Raw genomic sequence first — 23,889 nt, 5'->3', positions numbered from 1 at the left:
TTTATCTGTGTTATACTCTTTTTTGATTGCTACTGGATCAAAGTCATTGCACGGATTCTATATTATTGGTTTCCAGTTTGTTTATTAGGGTTTATACTATGACCTGATTGCTCTACTAATTTGCAATCCACTTATTTCTGACTACTATACTGTTTTCAACAGTGTGTTTACTCACCCGCTAGGGTGCTATAATCTTATTCGATCGCTACTGGAGCAAAGACATTGCACAGCTCCTATTTTTTGTTTCCTGATTGTTATTAGTGTGTATACTCTTATGCGATTGCTACCCTACCTTGCAACCCACTCACTACCGAATATTATATTGTCTCCAAGAGTTTGTCTACCCTACCTCCTGTTTCTGTAAAGCGCTTCGATATCTGCAAAGATCTTGTTTGCCCTATATTAAACCTTAAAAATAAATAAGTAAATCCATGATACTTCACTATATATATCCCAAAACATTTTCTCGGAATCAAGCAAGACCTCATTAATGAGAAAGTGATGTGTCCACAACCACAGCATAACTTAAAAAAGCATAAAACAAACCTAAGAATTTTCTCTAAAAACAGAAATGTAAGCAATAAGAAAGAAGAGAATCCACTGGAGAGAAGGATGGGACCAAAACCCATGAAACAGCTGTTCTTGGTGCCCTCGATCATTCTGATAATGACCTCATACCCTGCAGAGGAGACAACTTTCCATTTAAAAAGTCTATACTTGACAAACTCAAAGTGGGGGGAAGAGAGAGAGAGAGAGAGGAGATGAAGTCTTCATGACAGAACATAGAAAATGGAACATTGATATTTCTAGCTTATTTAAAAGATATGTTGACGAACACAGCGACAGCCTATCATTCAGATACCGTGAAAGGCCCTCCTGTCAGCAATTACATGTTGAAAGAAAGGACTCAGACCAGGTACTGCCCAGGAGTTCAGTGGCAAAGAGAATGCATTCGTTTCCATGGCACACTTGGTGCTAGAAATAGGCCATCAACAATATAGGATGCAGAATACTGGATTATTATTAGAATCAGACTGCATTCAAGCATTATCACTATTAATTGACTTTTAATGAGATGCTGTGGGCTGATGTCATGCAGTAATATAAACGTGCCATCCATCATATTATCTATGGTAGGGGAGCATATTTGATTGAAAAAGAGTACTATTTAATTGAAAAACTTATTTATAATTGTAGTCTGGCTACTGACATTCCTATAGTGACTGTGCACAATCTGCATTCCACAATTCCCCTGAAAAGGCAGAGGCTTGTTTTTAACTCCAAATACCATCATATGCTCATCCACAAAGGAAAGCATAGTTGTGGGCACTGCATTACTTAAGTAATTACATGATTTGTTTGTATAATTTGCATAGCTTTATCACAATAAGAAGTCTGGTACCCTGGATTACCTATCTTTTAAATATTGGTAGAACATGAACAAACAAACACTACTACTAATAATTCAGTACAAATGAATGGTACTTTGTAATGAAAAGCATTTCGAGTTTTGATGAAAAGCAAGCCAATTAATCAAACCAACAAAAACTAAAAAAAAGTTGTTTTTAAATGCGCTGGGTTAGAAATGGGATTCCTGGTTGGCTGAGGTAGGCACCCAGGCCAGCCAGGAGCCACCATGCTAGTCAGGGTAAGCCAGATACACACTAAAAGATAACCTGTGCTCACCCTCTGGTAGCTTGGCGTAGAGCAGTATTTGTGCAACATGCACACACAGTAGCCCAATGAATACACCACAAAAAACTCTAATTAGGTTTAGAGAAATGGATTATTATATTGTGAACAAAACAGGACCAAAATGACAAAAATCAAATGTATAGAATTTAAGATTTTAAAGGAATTAATTCAGTAAAGGGCTTAGAAGAAAGTAGCGCCAAAAAGGTCACTGGAGATCACTTGGAGTGAAGGCAGAGTCTACCTCTCCTTCAGCAGAGTCAGAGAGCAGCAGGCAGCAGGGCAACAAACTGTCATGGTTAGAACTTCTCTTAGCTAGCTTTGGTTCATTAAGATGGTTCCCTACTTCGGTTCTTGAAAGCTCTGGCCTGTCCGAGGTAAGGAGGACCCTTTCCGATAGCCACGGTACTGCTGACAATGTAACGCCAGAGCAGACTGTGCCTTCCAGAAGGAGACCCAATTAGGAAAAACCCAGAAGGGGAAAAAAAAACTCTTACTGCAGGAGGAGACTCCAGAAATGGAAAGGAGGTGAAAAGAAGTAGAACAAGGAAAAGGACAGAAGATTCCAGCAAGGAAAAATAGACCTGTAAACAAGAAATGCCAGGCAAGAGCAGGAAGCGTCAAGGATTCCAACAGGAACAGGAAGCGCAAACAGGAAGCAAAGATACACCCAACAGGAGCGAGGACAACCCAGCAGAGCAAGGAGTGTTGCAATGCAAACAAATGAAATATCCAACCCCTTATATACCTACAGACAGGACGTTATGCAACAGGAAATAAGTAGTTACCATCTTGGATAAGGGAAGGTAGTGAAAAAGATAGGAAAGATCGCCATCTTAGTATGGTGCAACAAAACCACCCCGAAAGCCTTTGGGAGCAAGACAGTAGAATCATGGGACAAAGAAAGGCAAGAATATGGCCCCTATGCAGAAATTTGGCCATATGAATTTCACTACTCTTCCCCATATCAAGTAAAAAACTGCAGCTTTAATTAATAATATTACAAGAGATGCGGCTCCAGGATGGAACCGCAATGTCTTCTGTATATTTCAGGCCGCCATATTACTCTGCGGTGTGCCTGAAGGTGAAACTGCAGTGAGGGCATTGCAGGATGTACCCACAATGTTCTAATATCTAAAGCAGGCCATGGTGAGAGATGGCACGCACCTGAGCAGGAATGTGTGGCACTACGGGCGGTGCAGAGGAGGACGTGAGGCGCTAAATATCAGCCTGTGGCAGTGTGGAGGAGGACGTCGTGGGCTGTCAGCAACACGTGACATAACAGCAGGCCCTTACCCTCTGAGGGACGAGGCTTGGTAGGAAAAAGTCTAAAAAATCAATGGACCAGGAATGGAGCATGAACAGAGTCAGCATCATCCCAAGATCTGTCACTGGGAGGATAACTTTTCCACTGGATTCGGAATTATAAAGAGTTTAAAAAAAACTGAGAGTTACAGATTTCCTGGACCTCGTACTCAGGAACATTACTAACCAAAACTGCAGGAGGTTTGGAAAAGACCCGCTCATAGGGATAGGTAATATAGGGTTTCAGTTGTGAGACATGGAATACCGGATGCACCTTCCAGGAACGAGGCAGCTGTAATTGAAAAGACACAGGATTCACTATTTGGAAAATCCTAAAAGGGCCATAAAAGTGTGTTTTGAATTTATTAGGGGACAGGTGATGTAGCAAATATTTGGAGGAGAGCCTACCTTAATCATTCAAGTGATATGAGGGAGATTGGCGTTGAAGGATGTACTGTTTCATTTTCTTTTTGGTGTCTTGTAAATTAGCATGTATTTGTCACCTAACTGCTCAGAGATGGCGGGTAAAAGGTCAAAGGAAAGGCTCTCAGATGGTAGCCATAAGGACAGAAAAAGGGGATAGCCTTGGATGCACTATGAACAGCATTATTATTGGAGAATTCCGCGAGTGGCAAGTAAGTAGTCCAATCACTTTGGGTAACATTTCAAAAACAACGGAGATATTGTTCCAAGCTTTGGTTAAGGCATTCAGTTTGAACATTGGTCTGGGGATGGAATCCAAAAGAGATGGCTGTATCTATGTGAAGAGACTTGAAGAAGCGTCTCCAGAATTGAGATATATATTGAGGATCACGGTTGGATATAATGACCTGTGGAAGGCCATGTAGAGGAAAGATCTCATTCATGAAGATCCTACCCAACTATTTGCAGTGGGTAGTATTTTGACAGCGGTAAAATGTGCCATCTTCGAAAAGGAGTCAACTCTCACCATAATGATTTGATGTCCTGCAGATGAAGGCAATGAAGAGATAACATCTGTGGATATGGTATGCCATGGTGCTGGAGGAACAGGTGAATGATGAAGTAACCCCATAGGTTTAGGGATTTAGCTTGGGCACATATCGGGCAAGAGAATACATAGTTTTTGGTATCCTCTCATATGGATGGCCACCAAAAGGATTGGAGTATTAGTTCTAGAGTATTCTTTAAACCATGATGGCCAGCAATGGGAGAGTCATGGCACACTTGTAAGGCTTCTACTTGAACTTTTTTTGTAGGTAGGAATAACGCTTTTTCTTTATATTAATGTTTGTCATGTTGTTGGAGTTGATTGTTTACCTTCTTCCATTCTTCTGTAGTTACAGTTGCGTAGCCAGACCAAACCCTATCCAAAAATGATTAAACAGTCCCAATAATGCACTGTAGCTTTATAATGTGTTGTTGTCGAATAGTTGGACTTTCAGGATATCTGTGTGGGCATCCAAGGAACCAGGTATATAAGTAAAGGTGAAGTCGCATTGGCTAAAAAAGTAGGCCCATGAGCTTGGTGGTTGTTCTGGCATTGAATACTGCAAAGACATTGTAGATTTCTGTGATCTATCCCGACTTCAAATAGCTCCTTGATACCCATTAGAAATTATCTCCATTCACGACAGGCTAATGTCATTGCTAGTAAATCTCGTTTGAGAACGGAGTCATTCCTCTCCAATTCTGACAGCACAAGGGAGAGATAAAATGCTGGGTGTTCAAGCCCATTGCCCCCTTTTGTTTTGGAGAAGAACAGCACCCACTTCCCTATCTGAGGTGTCATTTTCTACATTAAATTTCTTGGTCGTGTCTGAACGACGCAGAATTTGTGCCTCAGTGAAAGACTTTCTTAGGGTCTTCTCTGCAGCTTCAGTCCATTTAAATCCTTGCCGAAGATTCTCCTTTTTCAGTGTTTGAGAAATGTAACTTGTTTGATAGGCAAAATTATCAATGAACTGGTGATAAAAATGTGTTATTCACAGAAAACATTGGGTTTCTTAGATGGTTGGTGGAGACGGCCAAGCCATGATGTCCTTCATTTTCTGTGGATCCATGGCAATTCCTTTCTTGTTAATTTGATAACCCACATATTCAACTTCTGGTTGGTCAAATTCACATTTCTCTGGTTTGCAAAACCAACTATTTTGTTGTAATCTTTCTAGAACTTGAATGGGTGCGCATGACGATTATTTGGGTTAGTAGAATAAACAAGAATGTTGTCTAGCTATTTCATGACAATTTGGTTAAAACAAATCTGCGAATATACTGCCCATGAATCTTTGAAAGATGCAGGGGAGCATTTGTCAGCCCAAAGGGCATGATCCTATACTAAGAATGACCTGGGGGAGTTCTAAAAGTGGTCTTCCGCTTATCTCCTTCTTTGACATGAAGGCGATGATACGCTCCACGAAGATCTCATTTAGTGAATAACTGTGCCCCTCTTACGGATACTAAAATATCCTTAATTAAAGGCAAAGGAAAACGATCCTTGAACGTTATCTTGTTTAATCCTCTAGGGTCAGTACATGGTCGCAAATGTTTAGTCTCTTTTTTGGAACGAAGAAAAGTGGTGCCCCGGCTAGTGGTGATGACTGTATAATCAAACCACTTTGTAGATTTTCTTTGAGATACTGCTTCAGTGTCTCCTTTTCTGATTCGGTGACAGAATATACTCTTCCAAAAGGTACTGTTGCCCAAGGTTCAAAAGGTATGGCATAGTCCAGCTGTCTGTGAGGAGGATGTGTCAAAGTTTTTGGTTTCTGAAATACGTCAGCATACTTCTGGTAATGATTAGGAACTCCTTCTACAGTATATATGGATATACACTCACTTTCTTTCACTATCAGCATTTCCTTTGGTTACCAATATTCCTCTGTTACGTAACAGAATTATTGACTGAAATGTGAGGACAAGGAAACCACCTGGTTTCCCAATTGATGTAAGGATTATGCCTAATCAGCCAAGGGATCTCCAATATCATTACATGATTAGGAGAAACTAGGATCATAGCTCATAGGACAGGTATTCCCGATGCCTTCCAAAGGTCAGCCATAATAATGGTGTTCTTTGATGGGACTGGAGACTAGTGGGGTTCCATCCACACTATGCACCTGTTCCAGTGTTTCCTTGTGAACACAGGGTATTTGTTTTTCAGTAGCACAATTCTTGTCTAAATATGGTCCACTGGCATCACAGCCCAACAAATCTAAAACTCTTCCCTCTACCATTGGGCAATCCTAGGAGCAAGGGTAAGAGAAAACGAGAATGAGATGTTTCTTTTGAAGACCAGATTGACGGTATACCAGACCATCCCACCCTCTTCCTTCCTACAGAGGGCATTTGGCTTTTCCCGGGGGCTTTCATGGATGAATACTACAGCTAGGAATCAGTTGACTAGAGGAACCACAATACAGGCATAGTCTTTGTTTCACTTCTGTGAGCACTTTCAGCTTCAGAGAAGTGCCTTTGAGCGAATCCTGTATGCATGGGTTCTTCTTCCATAGAACAGAGAGGTGTCAGGTAAGGATGAATCTGTTTTGCGAGATACGGAACGTGCAGTTCCCATATACTGCTGGATACAAGCCTTTCAATTTTCTGACCGACGTTCGTTGAGATGGTATTCCACAGATAAGGACAAGTCCATCAGGCCCTCCATGGTATCAGTTTGAGTTAAATGTACCAGTTCATCTTTGATTTCTTCACAAAGACCTCAGCAAAAGAGGGTAATCAAGGTGTGTTCCACCCAAGCGGTTTCTGCGGCTAGCTATCTCAGGCAAGTTATATATTGTAAAACGTCTTGGTGTCCTTGCTGGATGTCGCACAGAGCTTCTTCTGCCGAGGATTCCAGACCCGGTCTTTCAAAATTTTGTGTAAAAGCAGAGACAAAGGCAGTATAATTAGATAAACATGGATGTTCTGTTCCTACTAAAGGAGTCACCCAGGCCAATGTAGGATCTAATTTCCATAGGAAGCTTTTTTGTCTTGCTGATAACTTTGGCGCAGTTTGATGAATCTTTACAACCTTTAAAACTAGTTTGACACTTACTTCAGCTCCTGTCTGAAAAGTTTCTGGGTGATTTGTCAAGCGGGGGCCAGGAAAAAGGGGGGCCCATAATGCGTTTTCCCCATTTAATTTCCCAAAGGAAATGTAGGCATGACTACAGCCTGAACCGCTAAATGGAATTACACCAAATTTGGCAGAAAGCTAGATCTTGGTTTAGAAAGAGTGCTTTATGTAATTTGGTGTAAATCTGTTTAGTAGCTTTTTGAGTCATCAAAGAAAAACTATTTATGTATATCTAGAGATGCTGATCCATTGCAAATCTACTGTGGTGGATCAGGGGATCCATGCGCCAACAAGAATGCCGTAATTGGCTGGCTGCAACCTGAAAGAAAAGCTTTGACCGCCATTTTGTCAATCAGGAGAGGGTTCTTGGGGAGGGGTGGTGGGAACAAATTGTATATATGTTAAAAAAGGGTCAGGATAGATGTATCCTGACCCCATGGGCGGATGCAGGGGGCCGTGAGTCACCCCTCATTGGAAGAAATTGTCCATAAACCTTTTTGGGGGGGTGTAAGGCTCCATGGATTCACTGCTGTGCTTAGCGCGGACCCCTTGTAAATCTGTGGTGAATTTGCAGATTGTATTGTATTGTATGTTGATTTGTAGAGCGCGATTGATGCCCGGGGGCGTCCAAGCGCTAGAACCAGATCCCAATTACAAAAAAATACACCCACTCACACACTCTATCACCCTCTTACACACCTGCACAACCACTGACATTCCCACTCACACATCCATAGAGCCACTCACACACCCACCTAGAGACGCAGAACACATCTCACACACCCTCTCAGAGACCCAGGGAACCACTCACACATCCACTCACAGACCCACACAGGCACTCACACACTCACTCTCACACCCACGTACACACTCACAAAACCTTGCAAGTAACACTTACCTTAGGTCACTAGTTATAGTTACTTGAGATAACTATAACTGCTGAATTTCCATGGTTTTGTATCCATAAAACCTGAACCTAACTATAATGTCTCTGGAACCTTTGTTTTTTTAGTGACTTTCTAATGTTTTTTCAATTCTATTTCTAAATTAAAACGTCCCAATAACCTTTTTTTCTGTGAATTTCTATGTTTTTTAATGCTATTTCCTATAATATCTCTAAGATTGGTATATATATATATATATATATATATATATATATATGCAGCAACAGAATTCGGTGAGTCAACAAGAATTCAAACGAGCCCTTTGTTTGGTATTTATTGTGGCACAGCAAACGATCGAGGATAACGCGTTTTGAACAACCCTGGTTGTTCTTGGTCACATGACCCCCGTTCCTCACACACCACCTTTTAAAGGTGTATTTGCGTTTTTTCATTTTTTCATTTTTTCATTTTTTCAACATTTAGTACTTTATTGTTCCTTAACACAAATGTTTTTTTGTTTTGTATATTTTATACATGCATGATTTCAATCAATGGCTCTAATTTGTTTGATGAAAAACTCGCAAACATAATATAATCAATTACACTCATTGACCATATATACCAACTTCGTGTATTTGTTGTGATAAAAGTGCTAGTGACCAGCTATTCGTTTTTGTTCTCAACATTCCAAACGCTTTACATAGTGTTTGGTTTCTGGTTTAGGGTTTAGTACCCGTTTTAACATATTTCTGTAGTCAACTTCATTTCAACAGTAAATCATAAGATAACTCGCAAAATATGAGACAATATTGGTATAGTACCCTTGTAGTCTCCCTTCTTTCTTTCTCCCCATATACTCATTGTATTACCAATGTATACATATCTGATCATACATGTAGATTCCTTCTACCAAAAATTCATACTTTTCAGATACAAAGTTCATAATCAATCTTCTGAAGTTTCTTCCCTTTTCGACCTATAACAAATGGGAGAAGAGAAGATATTGGTATGCTGTAATGGTAAAAATAGTGCATTATTATGTCTAGGGGAGGTGTGTTATCAGGTCTTGTTGCAGAAATATGTGTTACATAATCCACATTGATTAGCTGGTACCAGTTATTAGGGTGTGAGGGTGGGCGGGTGGGGAATTAAAAACAAGAATGATTTACATATCTGGTGGGTAATCAGTCTAGCGACTTTCAGTCATATTGGTCTTTACAGGGTTTCTTTCTTATTTCTCCTATAGATAAGAGTGTAGCTCTTCATCCATATTCATTCCACCTGGGACAGGGTTCCTGCCAAAAGAATTAATCTTGACTCCAATTTTCGTAATGCAGCTAACCTGTCTCCGCCCCTGATGTTATTTTTGATAGTAGCTAACCCTATGTACTTGGCCGCTGATGTTTTACTTCGATGGAATTGATTAAAGTGCCTCGCGGTACTGTATGAAAGGTCTTTATTAGTGATTGCACGGCCTCTTTCAAAGATTTCTGTGAGTAACCTCAGGCACGGAATCTCTCTTTCATTTCTTGGTTTGTTTTTTCGAATTGGTGCAGTTGTTGACCCTATATACCATAGGTCACATGGGCAGCGTATAAGGTATACTACATATTCAGTAGAACATGTGATACGGGGTTTGATCTCCCATTTCTTTTTTGTTTTGGGGAGAACGATCTCATTGCAATTTACACTATCCCTGCAGGCCTTACAATTACCACATTTCCTAAAGCCTTTATTTGTTTTCAGCCAGTCTGTTTCCCTAGGTGACAAATGGCTCTGTACTAGACAATCTTTTAGAGATTGTCCGCGTTTGTAAGATATGCCTGGGGTAGTACCAATGGAGTTTCTTAGAATTGGGTCCTGTCTCGAGATATCCCATCTATTCTTCAAGATTTTTCTTATTTGATAGGATTGGCCACAATATTTGGTTATGAATCTGATCTCAGGAGTCTTTGTATTGCTCATGGGGATACTTTTCTTTGATGTTAGTGCCTCTTCTCTAGTTACTTTATCTACTCTTTCTTCGGCCTCTTTCAAAGATTTCTGTGAGTAACCTCAGGCACGTAATCTCTCTTTCATTTCTTGTTTTGTTTTTTCGAATTGAGATTCCGCCGAACAATTCCGTTTTGCCCTTAGAAATTCGCTAAAGGGAATTCGCAATCTAAAGCTGGGAGGATGGGCACTGGATGAATGGAGTACAGAATTCCCAGCTGTGTCCTTCCTGAACAGGGTTGTGGTCAAGTGGTTATCTGTTATAGTGATTTTGACGTCTAAGAAGTCTACTGTGAGTTTACTGTAACGTTTTGTAAATTTCAAGTTAACTTCATTAGTGTTCAAACAATCAATGAAGCAGTTCAAATTTTGTTCAGAACCTCTCCATACAAAAAAGACGTCATCTATATACCGCGTCCACTTTCTCACATTCAGAGCCCACTTTTCCGTCTGGTCATTCCAAGGCACCTGCTTCTCCCACCAGCCAACCATAAGGTTGGCATAACTGGGGGCGAAGCAGGTGCCCATGGAAGTCCCCTGTTGTTGTCTATAGTAGACTCTGTCAAATAGAAAAACATTCTCATTTAGACACATCCGGATCATTTCAAGTAACATACATGTATGTTCCCAATGTTCCACCCTGCGTTGCTTCAGAAAGAACTGGCATGCCTTGATGCCGTCTTGATGTCTTATGCTGGTATACAGCGATTCGACATCAAGGCATACCAACCAACACTGATCGTCTAATACCAAACTTGAGATTCTATGGATGAAATCCGTAGTGTCCCTTGTGTATGATGTTAGTTCCTGTAAATAAGGGAAGAGAAAATAGTCAATGTAGATGCTAGTGTGATCAAAGAGACTGTCTATAGATGAAACTATTGGTCTCCCTGGTGGTCTAGTCAGGCTTTTGTGCACTTTTGGCAATAGATAAAATGTTGGAGTTACTGGGTTATCTTTGTGCAAGTATTGTTCCTCATCCCGTGTTAATAGTCCTCTCCCTTGCCAGTGCTTCAGTTTCTAATGATATGCCTCTTGTAAATTGATCAGATATTTTTTATCCACTTTACAATAGCATGTTGTATCCATTAATTGTCTTTTTGCCTCATCCATATACATCTCTCTGGGCATGAGCACAATATTCCCACCCTTGTCGGACGGTTTGATTATTGTATTAGTGTCTTGTTTAAGGTTTTGGATCACTTTCCATTGTTCTTTGTTAAAGTTTTTACTAGGGGAACGTGTCAAGAGTAATTTATCCAAATCCGCTTTTACTAAGTCACTAAAAACATCTACATTGTCTCTTGGTGTAATTGGTATAAATTTGCTCTTTCTCCGGAAAGTGGTACTGGCTGGGACATTTATGACCCTATCGGTTAGGTTGGTTATCTGTGTTCCGATTACTGTATCAAAAGGATCTACTATGGTTGAACCACTTATCTGACTTTGTTGGGTTTCCAGTGCTGTCAGTGTTGTAAGAATGGGGATGTCCCCTATTGTGGGACCTCCTGTATATGAATTTGTGCCCTGTCTTGTTTGTTGTGTTTTGTTTTTACCTGCATGTATTTTACATAGTTTCAACTTTCTTTCAAATATATATATACACACATATATGTGTTTAAATATGTTTACATACATATGTGTGTGTGTGTGTGTGTGTATATATATATATGTATATATATATACACATATATATATATATATATACACAGACACAATAAATTACATTTTACAAATTTTTAACCTCCAAAACACATTTACTAAAAATATTATACCCAGTAGGGAAAGTGTAGAAGTTCGGAGGGGTAACAGTTACTATTACCACTCCAGTCTGTGTAACTGTAGGGAAAGTTTGGTACTTTGGAGGGGTTATATTTACTATTCTTACTCTAGTCTGTGCAATAGTAGGGAAGTGTTGGACTTTGGATGGGTTACATTTAGTATTCCAATTTCAGTCTATGCAGCAGTAGGAAACGCACTGGGCTTCGGAGGGGGTAAGATTTACTATTCCCACTCCAGTCTTTGCAACAGTAGAGAAACATTTGGACTTTGGAGGGCAGAATTTTTACTATTCCCACTCCAGTCTGTGCAGCAGTAGGGAAAGCGTTGGGCTTCAGAGGGGGTTAAATTTACTATATCCACTCCAGTCCATGCAAGAGTAGGCAAAACAATGCACTTCGGAGGGATTACATTTACTAATCCCACTCCAGTCTGAGCAACAGTAGTGAAAGCACTTCACTTCAAACATATTACATATTTCAATAGCCTTATTCATTTATAAAAAATTATAAAACTGTTAATACAAACATTATTAATTAACACAAAAATTGTATGTATAAAGCATTTAAAAAAACTATTGATCAATTTACATAATTAATATACAATTTAATAACAAATTGTCAATTAAAAATAAATGTTACTTAATTTCCCACCCTATACACCGACAAACGTAGCATCCCACATCTAAATAATGAACAATTAATAATTAATTGTCAATTAATTATTGCCTAATATACTTCTCATTCTTTATCTCTACAAACCAAGCAGTTCACACCTAAAATATAACTAAAATATATAATTATGACACAATCTACACACTAATTAATCAATTACAATATTAATAAAAAATGATAACTAATTATGATCAATTATTACTTCATTAGCTTCCCACCCGATACCCCTGCAAACCTAGAAACCTGTACCTAAAATAAAACTTAAATAATAAGTATTACATAATGTACATAATTAATATCAATCACATCATTAATTAAAAATGATTAATAAATAAATAATTAACTTCCCACTGCATCCTCCTACAAACCCAACAACCTGATATGACACTATAAATTACTATTAGCAATTCAATTGAAAATCTTAATCACTTAAAATTACAAACTATATTTTGAAAAATCATAATTATACAATCAATAATAAGACATAAAATTAATGTATAAACTAGAACACATTGAAATAATTAAAAACAAATTTTTTTATAACTATATTATTGAATGCGATAATCTTAATGATATTACATAACAAAAAAAATATATTCTTGAAAACGATATTTCTGCACAGCATTATTTTTGTTTCACAGTATTTTATTCCTGATATTTCTGTCTCTCCATCTGTCATAAAAAAATAGATATTTTGACCAAACACCCATGGTATATATTGATTACTTTCTAGATATTTTTTTCAAATGGTGTCAATGCTACTGTTGCTTAAGGAAACATCCTCAGATGCGCCAAGGACAAGTTCATCTCTACCCCTACTGGACAACTCCAACAGCCTGATTCTGAATCTATATATATGAGAAAGCATGTCAGTGGCCCAGATCATGTGTTTAAAACAGTGTCCAGTTTCTGAGTTTGTTTCGTTATTCCGGCATCTCCACTGATTTAATTTTCTCTTTTCACAGAACCTTTCTCCACATGTAAAAGAGATTATAATTGGACCGAGAATTTCTCAATTTGCTAATTAGTTAACTACATTCCCCAAAATAGCTCACTGTTGATGCTGACTTTCCCTATATGATACTTTTTGCACTCTGAATATCTACAGGAGATAGCATGGGATCAATCTAATATAGCTGTCCCGACTATCTAGACTTTCCATTGTCTTACATCAAAAGAAAACCATCTCAGAATTTTATGGACCAGATGTGCGAAACATTTTAAAAGCTACAAATGCCTCACTTCAGCATTTGTGACCGGTAAAATGCTGTTTACTATGTAAAAAACTCATTTTAGAAGCAAGAAAAAGTTTTGACTCCTAAAATGGGATTATGAATGGATACGGAGTCAGTATCCAGAGGTGTCGTCTTGTAAGTGTCCCTTCTAATTACCGAATTGGAATTTATGTATCAATGTTTTACAAGCGAAATCCAATTGCAAAACATTTACATTTTAAACACCAAATAGGGGTGGTAACACATTCACAAAAAGGAAGAAGGTGTCACTTTTGGACCCCTTCCCCTTCATGAATTTAAAAAAAGTTTTAGGGAGTAGGCAGTGGTCCCTGTCCATACTCATACAAAGGTAAACATATTTTGATATGCAGCCCTGTTTCCTTTGAAAAAAATGGGGTGCATTTAAAAGAAAATAAATTACTTAGTTGGAATGCAATCACAGATTCGGTGGTTTGATAACTCAAAGAGGGCACCGAAATGGGGTGAATCGCAATTTGTCACCAAAATAAGGTCTTCAATTCTATCTTGGGAATTGTTGAGGTTGAAGCAGCAGAAACTAGCATAAAGTGCTTTTCCTGATTTCACCTTTTCTCTATTCTGTTGTACACAATATTACATCTACTAAACAATGGAAATGTGATCCAAAGAACAGTTTTTATCTCATGCAGTGTAAGAAATTTATGTTTTTGATTGAGATGGGCGTAAGCCCTTCTCAAGCAACAACCACTAAAGTCACTAAATTAACTTGTGCTTAACCCTCAGGTAGCTTGGCACAAAAGCAGTCAGGCACAACTTAGAGGCATTTGTAAGTATTTATTTAGCACACAAACAGCAATAAATTAAAAACACAGCACTCAGGCAAACAGAGAACTTTTTAATAAATAAAATGACACCAAAAGAAATAAATTCCAATCAGTAGAACTGGAGTTATGAATTCTAAATGTTTGAAGTGAAAAATAGTGCCTAAAAGATCAAAGTGCCAAACTTGAGTATCTGGTCATATGAGACCAAGGCAAAGTCAAAAGTTACAGCCAACTGCAATGGAATGCGGTCCAACTACACAAGGTGGTTCGGGCCCCGGCATGGCTTACCTTCGGACTTAGAAGATCGTGTAAAGAAACGTCCCTGAGAAGGTAAAGTTCACCCAGGCAAGTCAGCCAGCAGTGTCCAAGAAGGAGGTGCCATTGTTGGAAGCTGCAGTAAAGGGTCATGGTGTAGATTTCTATTTTCAGAGTTTTTCACTTTTTGGAAGTCGCAAATATCCAGCTGGATGAAACTGCAGCCTGTAGCCAACGAGGGATACAGAAGACAGGATACCGTCACTGAGAAGCCCCACAGAATAAGAGTTGCTTCCTCCTAGAAGAACATAATGGGACTGGCCATGCACCATGGATGGATCATCAGGCAGGGGGTCCTTGTCTTCTGTTGGTTCTCAAGGGCTTTTTTTGTGAAAAAAAATCCAAGTCCCATATTTTAGGTTGAGTGAGGAGCAGTACCCTAAGCACCGCCAAAAATGGTCCAGGAGTGGAAGGACACCACTTGGGAGGTCAGGACTCACTCTAGAACAGACCACATGCACGGTTCACGATCTTTTGAGCTTGTTATGTCCCTGTAGTTCACACCAGTGGTGATCCAACTAGCCCAATCACTCTGGAAGTCCTAGTTTCAAGCAGCAAGACTGGCCTCAAGCAGCAGGGCAGTCCTCTGAAGAACAAGGCAGGCCTCAAGCAGCAATCAAAAGTTGGCACTTATTAAATGTAATGGTGTAACCCAATGTTATCCAATGGAGAGGTAGGCCTTACAGTAGTGAAAAACATATTGAGGACTTTTTTAACTACCAAAACATGTAAAACTTGTAGCGTCACATCTTTTAAATACAATGCACTCTGCCCTGTGGGCTGTTTAGGGCCTACTTTACATGTGTATTATATATTTTAAAAATTAAGGTTTAGGCCAGCCAAAAGGTTTCATTTGCCAAATTAGCAGTTTCAAGCTGCACTATAGCCTGCAAAGACTGATCTGGGACATGTTTAAGAGTTGCCTAAATGGGTGGCACAATGAGTGCTGCAGGCACACTAATACATTTTAATTTACTGGCCCTGGGTACATGTAGTACCATATACTAGGAACTTCTAAGTAGATTACATTTGCCAAAATGATGTAAGCCAGTTTTACTACATTTAAAAGAGCAAGCACAATCCCTGAACTTTAGCACTGGTTAGCAGAGGTAAAGTACACAGAGTCCTACTGCCAACAAAAGCGAAATTCAGAAGACAAGAGGGGTGAAGTCAGAAGGTTTGGGGATGACCCTGCAGGGAGGACCAAGTCCAACACACAGCCCTCTGCTTTTACTGCTGCAGTATTGGGTAATACATTGCTATTTCGTATCACTTGTAATGTCCCCAGGTCTCCATACTGTCTTCTGTCATATGCAATCTATAAATGGAGCTGCTTGATGTTCTGCTCACAGATAGCAGCATTCAGTTTCACTAATATGTCAATGATACACAAATTTACTTGAAGACATCTAATGCCTCAAACACTGCTTGCACTTTATCCTGACCTAGATGTCCAGCTCCTACCTAAAGCTCAACCCAACCAAGACAAAACTTCTGCCAAGAACAATAAACAGGATAAAATGCAAATCTGGCTCAATGACATAAACCTTGATGGGTTGGAACTGCAGCTTTTACCTTACTTGGATTTACCCTGGACACCAACCTCACCATCAAGGAAAGCATTTCCAAAAAAAAGAAGACATAGTGCCAGCTGTTTCTTCTAAAAGAAGTCAAACTGTTTATTCCAGAAAGTGACTTCAGAAGTGCTGTTCAAGCCCTCATACTCTCACATCTGAATGGTGGTAATTCCCAACTCCATGGCCACCCATACTTCATACTGGCACCTCTTAGGAGCATTAAACACTCTGCAGCACACTTCATCCAGGGCCTCTAGATGAAAGATCACCCCACCATTATCCTGATGGTGCTCAGTCATTGGCTCTCTATGCCGGCCCATACCATCTTCAAAACCAGCAACAACATTTACAAAGTCAGTACCCCTGATTATCTTGTAGACAAGCTCATTATCTAAAGTAGATCTTGGCCGACCTGCAGCCAGGACAACATTAGACTGCAGACTAAGAAGTGTGAATAACCAAAAAGGCAGCAGGCCTTTCTCATCTTTGCACTTTGGATCTGGAACAACATTCCCATATGCATCAGGACTTCCCCAACACTCTTCCAAGTTAGGAAACATTTAAAGGCTCAAAACTTTAAAGAACACTACACAATAATAGAATTAACCATCTACAGCTCAGCGTCCTGTCCACTTACATGCTGACTTTGTGCTTGTCTTTGGCCATGTGTCTCCACTGCCTTTGGGCTAGGTTTGCTCCATTGAAATACCATTTACATACATGCTAACATAAATGTTACAGCATATATTGGTATTATCTCTGTGCCACAGTATAATATTGTGAATAACAAATAAACTAGGTGAGCTTTATTTGTAATTCCCATGTTTCTGTTTTAGGACCTGCTCTCATAGATGTTGGAGAAGCCATGAGGGAACTTTCAGACATCAAAGATTCTTTGGACATTGATGTGAAGCAAAACTTCATTGACCCACTTCAGAACCTCCACGACAAAGATTTGAAAGAAATACAGGTACATGTGCCTTTAGAATATTTTTTTTTAATTAGAGCTTTTTTCAGAAAATCATGTCTTCTTTCATCTACTTCAGGGTGTTTTGCTATACCCACAATTGTATATTTTGAACTTGATATATTTGGTGGTGATCTGCATTTTCAAAAATGTCTGGAAAATAAGGTAAAGATTTAAAATATTGTCTTCAAATTATTGTATCAGTAATGGTAGTGCTGTATTTCTAGGAAGACCGTATGGTAGTGAGTGCAATACAGTAAATGGTGCTGTATGTAAGGCACAGTACATTGTGTGACCTAGGTACCTGGAGTCCATGAGTTACTGGCTCATACTCTCAAGGCCTGAATCACAACGGTAAACTTACACTTTTACGTAAATAAGTTTACGATTGTTTGGCATTCAATAAGGGATTTACGAGGAGTATCTTTATGAGTAAGGAGTTTCTGCACATAAAAAAATAGGACAGTCCTATCTTTTTATGCGCTGAGACTCCACACTTGTAAAGATACACCTCCAAAATCTGTTTGTGAATACCAAACAATAATAAACTTACACAAAAGTGTAAGTTTAATTTTGTAAATCAGGACCTCAATCTTCAATCACTTGGTTGATTTAAAAGTTTTGCTTTCCAGAATTTCCTTGAAGAGCTATTATGGATAGATTTAGGGAGTTACATAGTATTTTGTCATATACTCACAATGGATATGAATGTACTACAAATAGTGTGGAATACTTTACATAACATCTTTGCTCAGCAAGAGCTGGCTGGTTTATTGTTATTGAATATCTTCCATATGAGGCCAGATTACCTTGCCCAGTTCTTCACTCACTGTAATTGGTCTACAAGGCAACCTGTGTGAATCACATTACAAAAATGGAATCATTCACATATTTGTTGCTCTGTTTGGAGTATTGTTGTAGCTAGAGCCTTACAAATACTACATTTACTTCAGTAAAAGATTATATTCAGATTTCTAACTTTGTGTACTTTTGCCAGAACATTACCCATAGACACGGGCAGATAAAATGCAGCTATTCTATGCTTTGCTCCTACCAGTCCTGAGTTTATGTTTCGTATTATTCAAATCATTTAGTGGTACGTAAGGTTTAGGCAACTTTTGATCATAGTTTAAGAGAAGTTGATCTGTGTCTTCTGACCCATGAATAAGCATACAGGTTGGAATTACAAAATGGTATGTATTTAAACACATTCGATAATTATCAGATGAGTGAAATACCGCAACCTTTGTTACATTTCACAGGTCAACCCTGCCATAATTAAATGAGGGAAAAGCATATGGTATTTACTGTATCATGTGTATTGTGGTGTACTAAACACCAAAATCTGCATGATATTCCCCACAAACTAATAATGGGGCTATTTCTCATACTTGATAAATAACAAACCTGATTGTATTGTTTTCAACATAAAGATCAATAGGTGCACCAACACATCAATAATATAACAATTACGAAGTCTGTGTCCAAAGTTTGCTCTTCAAGTTTTCTTTTTTATTGGAAATACAAGTCAAGTAACAGGTAGACCAGCCAACGCGTTTTGTCCGATACAATGGACTTCTTCAGGGCGAAAGCAAGTTCGTCTCAGAATAAGCGGTCGATTCTATCTCTGGTGAATATAGATGACTGGAAACTGGACAGATCAGTCACTCCGTTTGTAGTATATAATAGTTGCAAGCAGCTGTGTCCTAGGCTCAGATGCCAGGAATATGCAGTGCATCAAGAATAGGTGGAATGCCGGATCAAATGAATGGATGTGTGGATGTGTGTGCCATAAAGCCGGTGCAGATTAAAAGAAGTGACACAAGAGGTGAATTAGGACACTTGTTAGACCAGTAACAGCTGCTGCTCTGTGGGTGTGTTGATTATCCAGTCTTGCACATCTGACAAAAGTGCATACTGATCCTGAGAAGGTACACTGAGGAGACAGGAAAAATAGTTGTCTCAATATCAAAATCTAAAAAGAAGCCATTGGTTTTCAGGCCTCACTGGAATAAGAGAAGTATAGAGATCCCTCCCCCAAATAATGTCTCACTTACTGGTTGTTTTTGGTGCACAAAAGGTTTGGAAGGCTAAAGAATTGATATAGCTGAAAGATCTTATTAGATATTTAAGTGGGTGACCATGTTGCAACATATTTTCTAGGCGTTGTGCTTTGTAGTTCAACCTCTCCTTGGCAGGAAGTCAAAGACGTACAAGGGCTGGAACGGTATAGTGGTGGTATTTCAATGTTATTATAAATTGGAATGCAGGTTTCTGGGTTAGTAAGGTGGAAAGATACTTTTTCTTGAGGACCTGTATTTATGACATTGAAGTACTACAGTTGTAAGATGACTACTGAATGAATACAGCATTTTTTTGTGTGTGTATTTGAGGGGTTGGGTGCAAAAGAAAGGGCCTGATTCACAAAGGTACAAAATAGGTATTTTTTATGTGCCGAGAATCCACACTCTTAAAGATACTACTCATAAATCCCTTTGTGAATAGCAAACTAAAGTGTAAGTTTATCTTTGTGAATCAGTCCCAGAGGTTACATTGTAGGTCACATAGGTAATGGAGAGCGTGTTTGATGACTCCATAGACTTGAGGTTTGAACTAGATGTCTGTGTCACCAGTGTACCTTTTGTGTGGGTGTGGTATATTGAATCTGGCCACATGAAGCATTTTCTAATGGTAGAAGCAGAGCCAATTGAACATTAACCAGTGCTGGATTTCCTTTCAGCTGTTAACCCAGGTAGATTGGCTGCAAACTTGCAAAGTTGGGACATATGGCTGGATTCATTTTATTTTTTTGTAAGCTGCATTGGCTTTGTAGGGTACAACAACAGAAAGCAGGCAGTTTATTACCACTTTGCTGAAGAGGAAACTATTCTCATTGAACTCAGGGCAACCGCATCCCACAGGAAAAGTTTTAAATCCCGGAGCTGGTTCATCTACTGCATTGTGTTACATCACCCGTTCAATTTCCTGCAGTTGTCCCACCACGTGGGAGCTGTACACCATCATGGACACTCGTGCCCAGAGCAGTCCCATGCTTCTGGCTGCTTCTCCTCCACTGTCCTCCAGCTCTTGCGTACTTTATACCCCACTGCCCCTACCTGAGCATGGAGGAGTTTCAGCCTCAGTATTTCTCTCCTAAAGGATTTCATGCCTGCGGAACATCCTACTCCAGGAAATCTAGAAATGGGCCATGTGAGTTCGATTTCACAATGGATAAAGATTGGAAACTTCATCAGCTTTCATACGATTAACTTTCCATAATTAAAGGTGAAGGAAAGCCTGCTTCTACCAGTGATTACCCATATACAGCTTGTGGCTAAAATGATGAACATCCAATACGTGGTCAAACTGAACCATGTATACATTAGAAACAACTGGTGATCGGGTCTTGTTGGGCCTCCAGCATGCATGACCAGCGATCATTCAATTCAAAGGATTTGTTAAGTGCATGGCTACCTGGACGGGCTTCCCAGCGCTGAAGTCCAGTTGACTTAAATACAAAGAGCTTAAACAAACAGATGATTTTTGAGTTGTTTCCCAAAGCTGAGTAGATTGTCGTTCCCTCTAAGGGTTAGCAGTAAAGTGTATCTGGGTTTGGGGGGCAAAATTGGCAAAAGAGTGCCCCACGCATCTGTCTCTTTGTACTTTGGGAATGAAAAGAAGACTAAGGTTACAACGATCTTACCTCTCTGATGGCATGATATGGACTGATCAGATGATTATGGATGCGGGCCCCTTTTTTGTGCCGTGCATGGTGAGCTATGCAGAGTGCTTCAAAATGAATCATCTTGCTTATCGGCAGCTTGTGAAGTGCGGCGAGAGCCAGGGATGCTGAATCAAATTTGAGGATGCCCAATAGTGTTCAGGCCGCATTGCTTTGTGTAACCTGAAGTTTTTTAGTAACAGAGTGTAGGCTTCCCAGATAGTGAGTGTCCCCGTAGTCAAGGCAATATAGTATTCACCCTTTTTAATTTAAATGCAATTAGTAGCAATATAAGCGTCTTCCTAAGACCTTTTAAGAGTCCAAAGCAGCTGGATGCCAGCCTCTTTGCTTGGATAGCCATTGCAAGTTTACTGTCCAGTGTGATACCCAGATTTTTTTATACATCTAGCTTGGGGGATGGATGGTCTTCCAAGGAAGAGGGTCAACTTAGTTGATCCCAAAGCAACGGGTTGTTGCCGACCACCGAAACCTCTGTTTTGTCACCGTTTAACTTAAGACAGCTGACTGCCATCCAGTGTGGTGACAGCTTTAAACAGGAGTTTACTTTGGGTAAGGCTGTTTTCGAGGTTATTATGACCAGTTTAGACCACTGCCAGTTAATCCTTGATTGCAACACTATGGAGGCTTAATTTCCTGACATCAGAAGGGATAATAAAATGATCTGACCAACAGACAGGAAAGGGGGGTTTCATTGTCATGTTTGGAAAAGTTTAAAAAATTGCATCAATCAGATGACCTTTGTTGTGTGTGGTTGAGGTAACCAATTGAGAGAACTGTATTATTGAGAGGTCCTGTATGAAGTTGACTGCATGTGTTCAGGCTTTATCTTCAAGAGGCATGTTTAAGTCACCTAACAATGTGAAGTTTGCTATATGCAAGCTATTGGAGGCTAAAACGGTGTCATTGGTATCCACAATTGCTGAGAGGACTAGAAGAATGAAAGCAAATATTTGACCCTGGTTACAAGTGAAGAGAAGTTCTATTCTGAAGTTTAATAATGTGGTTTTTGTGTCAGGTCAGAGGTATCCCAACTGGAGAACACTTAAGCACCGATTACGTGTCTAACGGTCCTCGGACCCGTAGTCTCGCGGGGGCATGGCAGTGGCGGTCTCCCGACCTCCAAATTATGATTTGGGTGGTGGGATCACCACAGCCCGCCGTAGCTGCCAGGGAACCGCTGTTCCCTGGTGGTGCAATATGCTTGGCCGGACCACAGCAATTTTCCTCTCCGTCGGTGGTGTCATGGAGGTTCCTCCTCCAAAAACGCTGTGGCGGAGAGGAAACAAGGGGGACCCTGCATGGCTCGCTGTGCATCCACCGCATGGGGATGCACACAGTGGGCATAACATATGCCCACCAGGTCTGCATGCACCTCAGTTCCTGCATAGAATGGACTTTTTAGTCTATGCCATGCAGGAACAGTTTTTGCGTTCCCCTTGTAGTGCCCATTTTTAGAGGCTCCGTCATGGGAACGTAAAAAACCAGCCCACCTGAAAGGAGGAAACTCCTAAACTTGCAGGCGGTCTAACCACATCTTTGGAGGTGTGGCGACACTGCGGATTTGGCGCCCCACCGCCAAAGTCATAATCAGGCCCTTAGCAAGTTGTTAGTCTTATAATATGTAGGGAGTTGAATGAACAGCACTCTTTCCATAGCCTTTGAGACGCAGAGTTGGCCTGGAATATGGAAGTCATTGATTGTTCACAAGATGTATGCTTGGGATTATGGTTGACTAAACTGGTATAAGTGAGGCAACCATCAGGATGGTGATGAAGGAGCAGGAGAAGTTAGACTTTAGTTTCAGTCCTGTTGCACATATTATTTAGAGGAGAGAATTTGTTAAAAGATAAAAACTGTTGATGATCTCTAATTCCAGAGCCAGTATCTTACTGCAGTAGAAGGATGTCTGGCCAATCCATTTAAATGTAACCAGAAAGAGCAGGGGAGGAGGGTAGCGCAACTAGTGCTCTCTTATAGAGGTGTTCTTCGTAATATTGAAGGAAATGAACAGGCGCCCCGTGCCTAGGGAAGGGGTGCCCTTAGTTGTGCCACGGGGCTGAGCCTCCTCCGGTGCCCCTGGACAAGGAAAGGTGTTGGCTGGCTGTGGTGATGTCTTCGGGAGGCATGGACAAAACGAAACCTAGAAGAAACGAAACCTAGCAGGTTATTTAAGACTGTGTCCCGGGGGGGGGGGGGTTCGTTCTCTTTGTCCCCTCGGGCTACAGCCTGGGTTACAGGAACGTCGTTGACTACCCACCCACCCGGCAGAAGAGCAAGGTTTCACAGAGGCGGAGCGCTGACAGTTAACAACAAAGAGGGATGCACAACAATGGAGGTGCAGGGGGGGGGACTGACCTGCCGGTAGTTCTGGACTCTACTGCCCTAACCCACAACTTATGGACTGAGTAAAATCTTGGGGAGGCTGCCTGTGTTCAGGTACCCCGGTGGGCCGGTGCAGTATGCGGTGCCCTGGATGTCAAGTAGTGCAACTGTTGGCTGTAGCGCGTTGAGGCCTGCCGGCACAATGTACGCAGCAGAGTGGGACATTGGTGGCCGAGATGGCCAAGTTCAAATGTACAGCCAAGTTCCAGTGTACGGCAGAGTTAAAAAAGTGAAAGTGTAATGTTCAAATGTACGGCCAAGTTGCTCTAGTGTACGGCCGAGTTAAAGTGTAATGTTGTACCTAATTTTCTTGCTGCCGTTGACATGTTGATGCAGCTAAAGTGTGATGCTGTGAATAATTCTTATATATCCAAGAAGGATACTTTTCTTGAGTAATAGTCAGTGGTAAATTACTTGGATTGTTGTGAATAAAAAGCTACGCCGTGGACAACATACCCTGATTCTGAGAGTTTTTGGGCGTAGTGGGC

At 40.2% G+C, this 23,889-nt stretch overlaps 1 protein-coding gene across 2 annotated transcripts in view; it reads left to right on the top strand.

Annotated features, from left to right (window-relative positions):
* Positions 1-23,889, top strand: part of SH3GL2 (SH3 domain containing GRB2 like 2, endophilin A1) — a 702,686-nt gene that overhangs the window by 610,486 nt on the left and 68,311 nt on the right. For both annotated transcript variants that reach the window (XM_086961467.1, XM_086961468.1), the window contains exon 5: positions 17,147-17,280. In XM_086961467.1, coding sequence (XP_086817593.1) covers positions 17,147-17,280 — 134 coding nt within the window. The remainder of the gene's footprint in view (positions 1-17,146; positions 17,281-23,889) is intronic.

This window comes from Lissotriton vulgaris, chromosome 3_1 (genome assembly GCF_964263255.1).
Source record: "Lissotriton vulgaris chromosome 3_1, aLisVul1.2, whole genome shotgun sequence".
Lineage (NCBI taxonomy): Eukaryota > Metazoa > Chordata > Amphibia > Caudata > Salamandridae > Lissotriton > Lissotriton vulgaris.
Note: the sequence above shows the minus strand (reverse complement) of the source record. Positions and strands in the feature narration are given on the sequence as shown.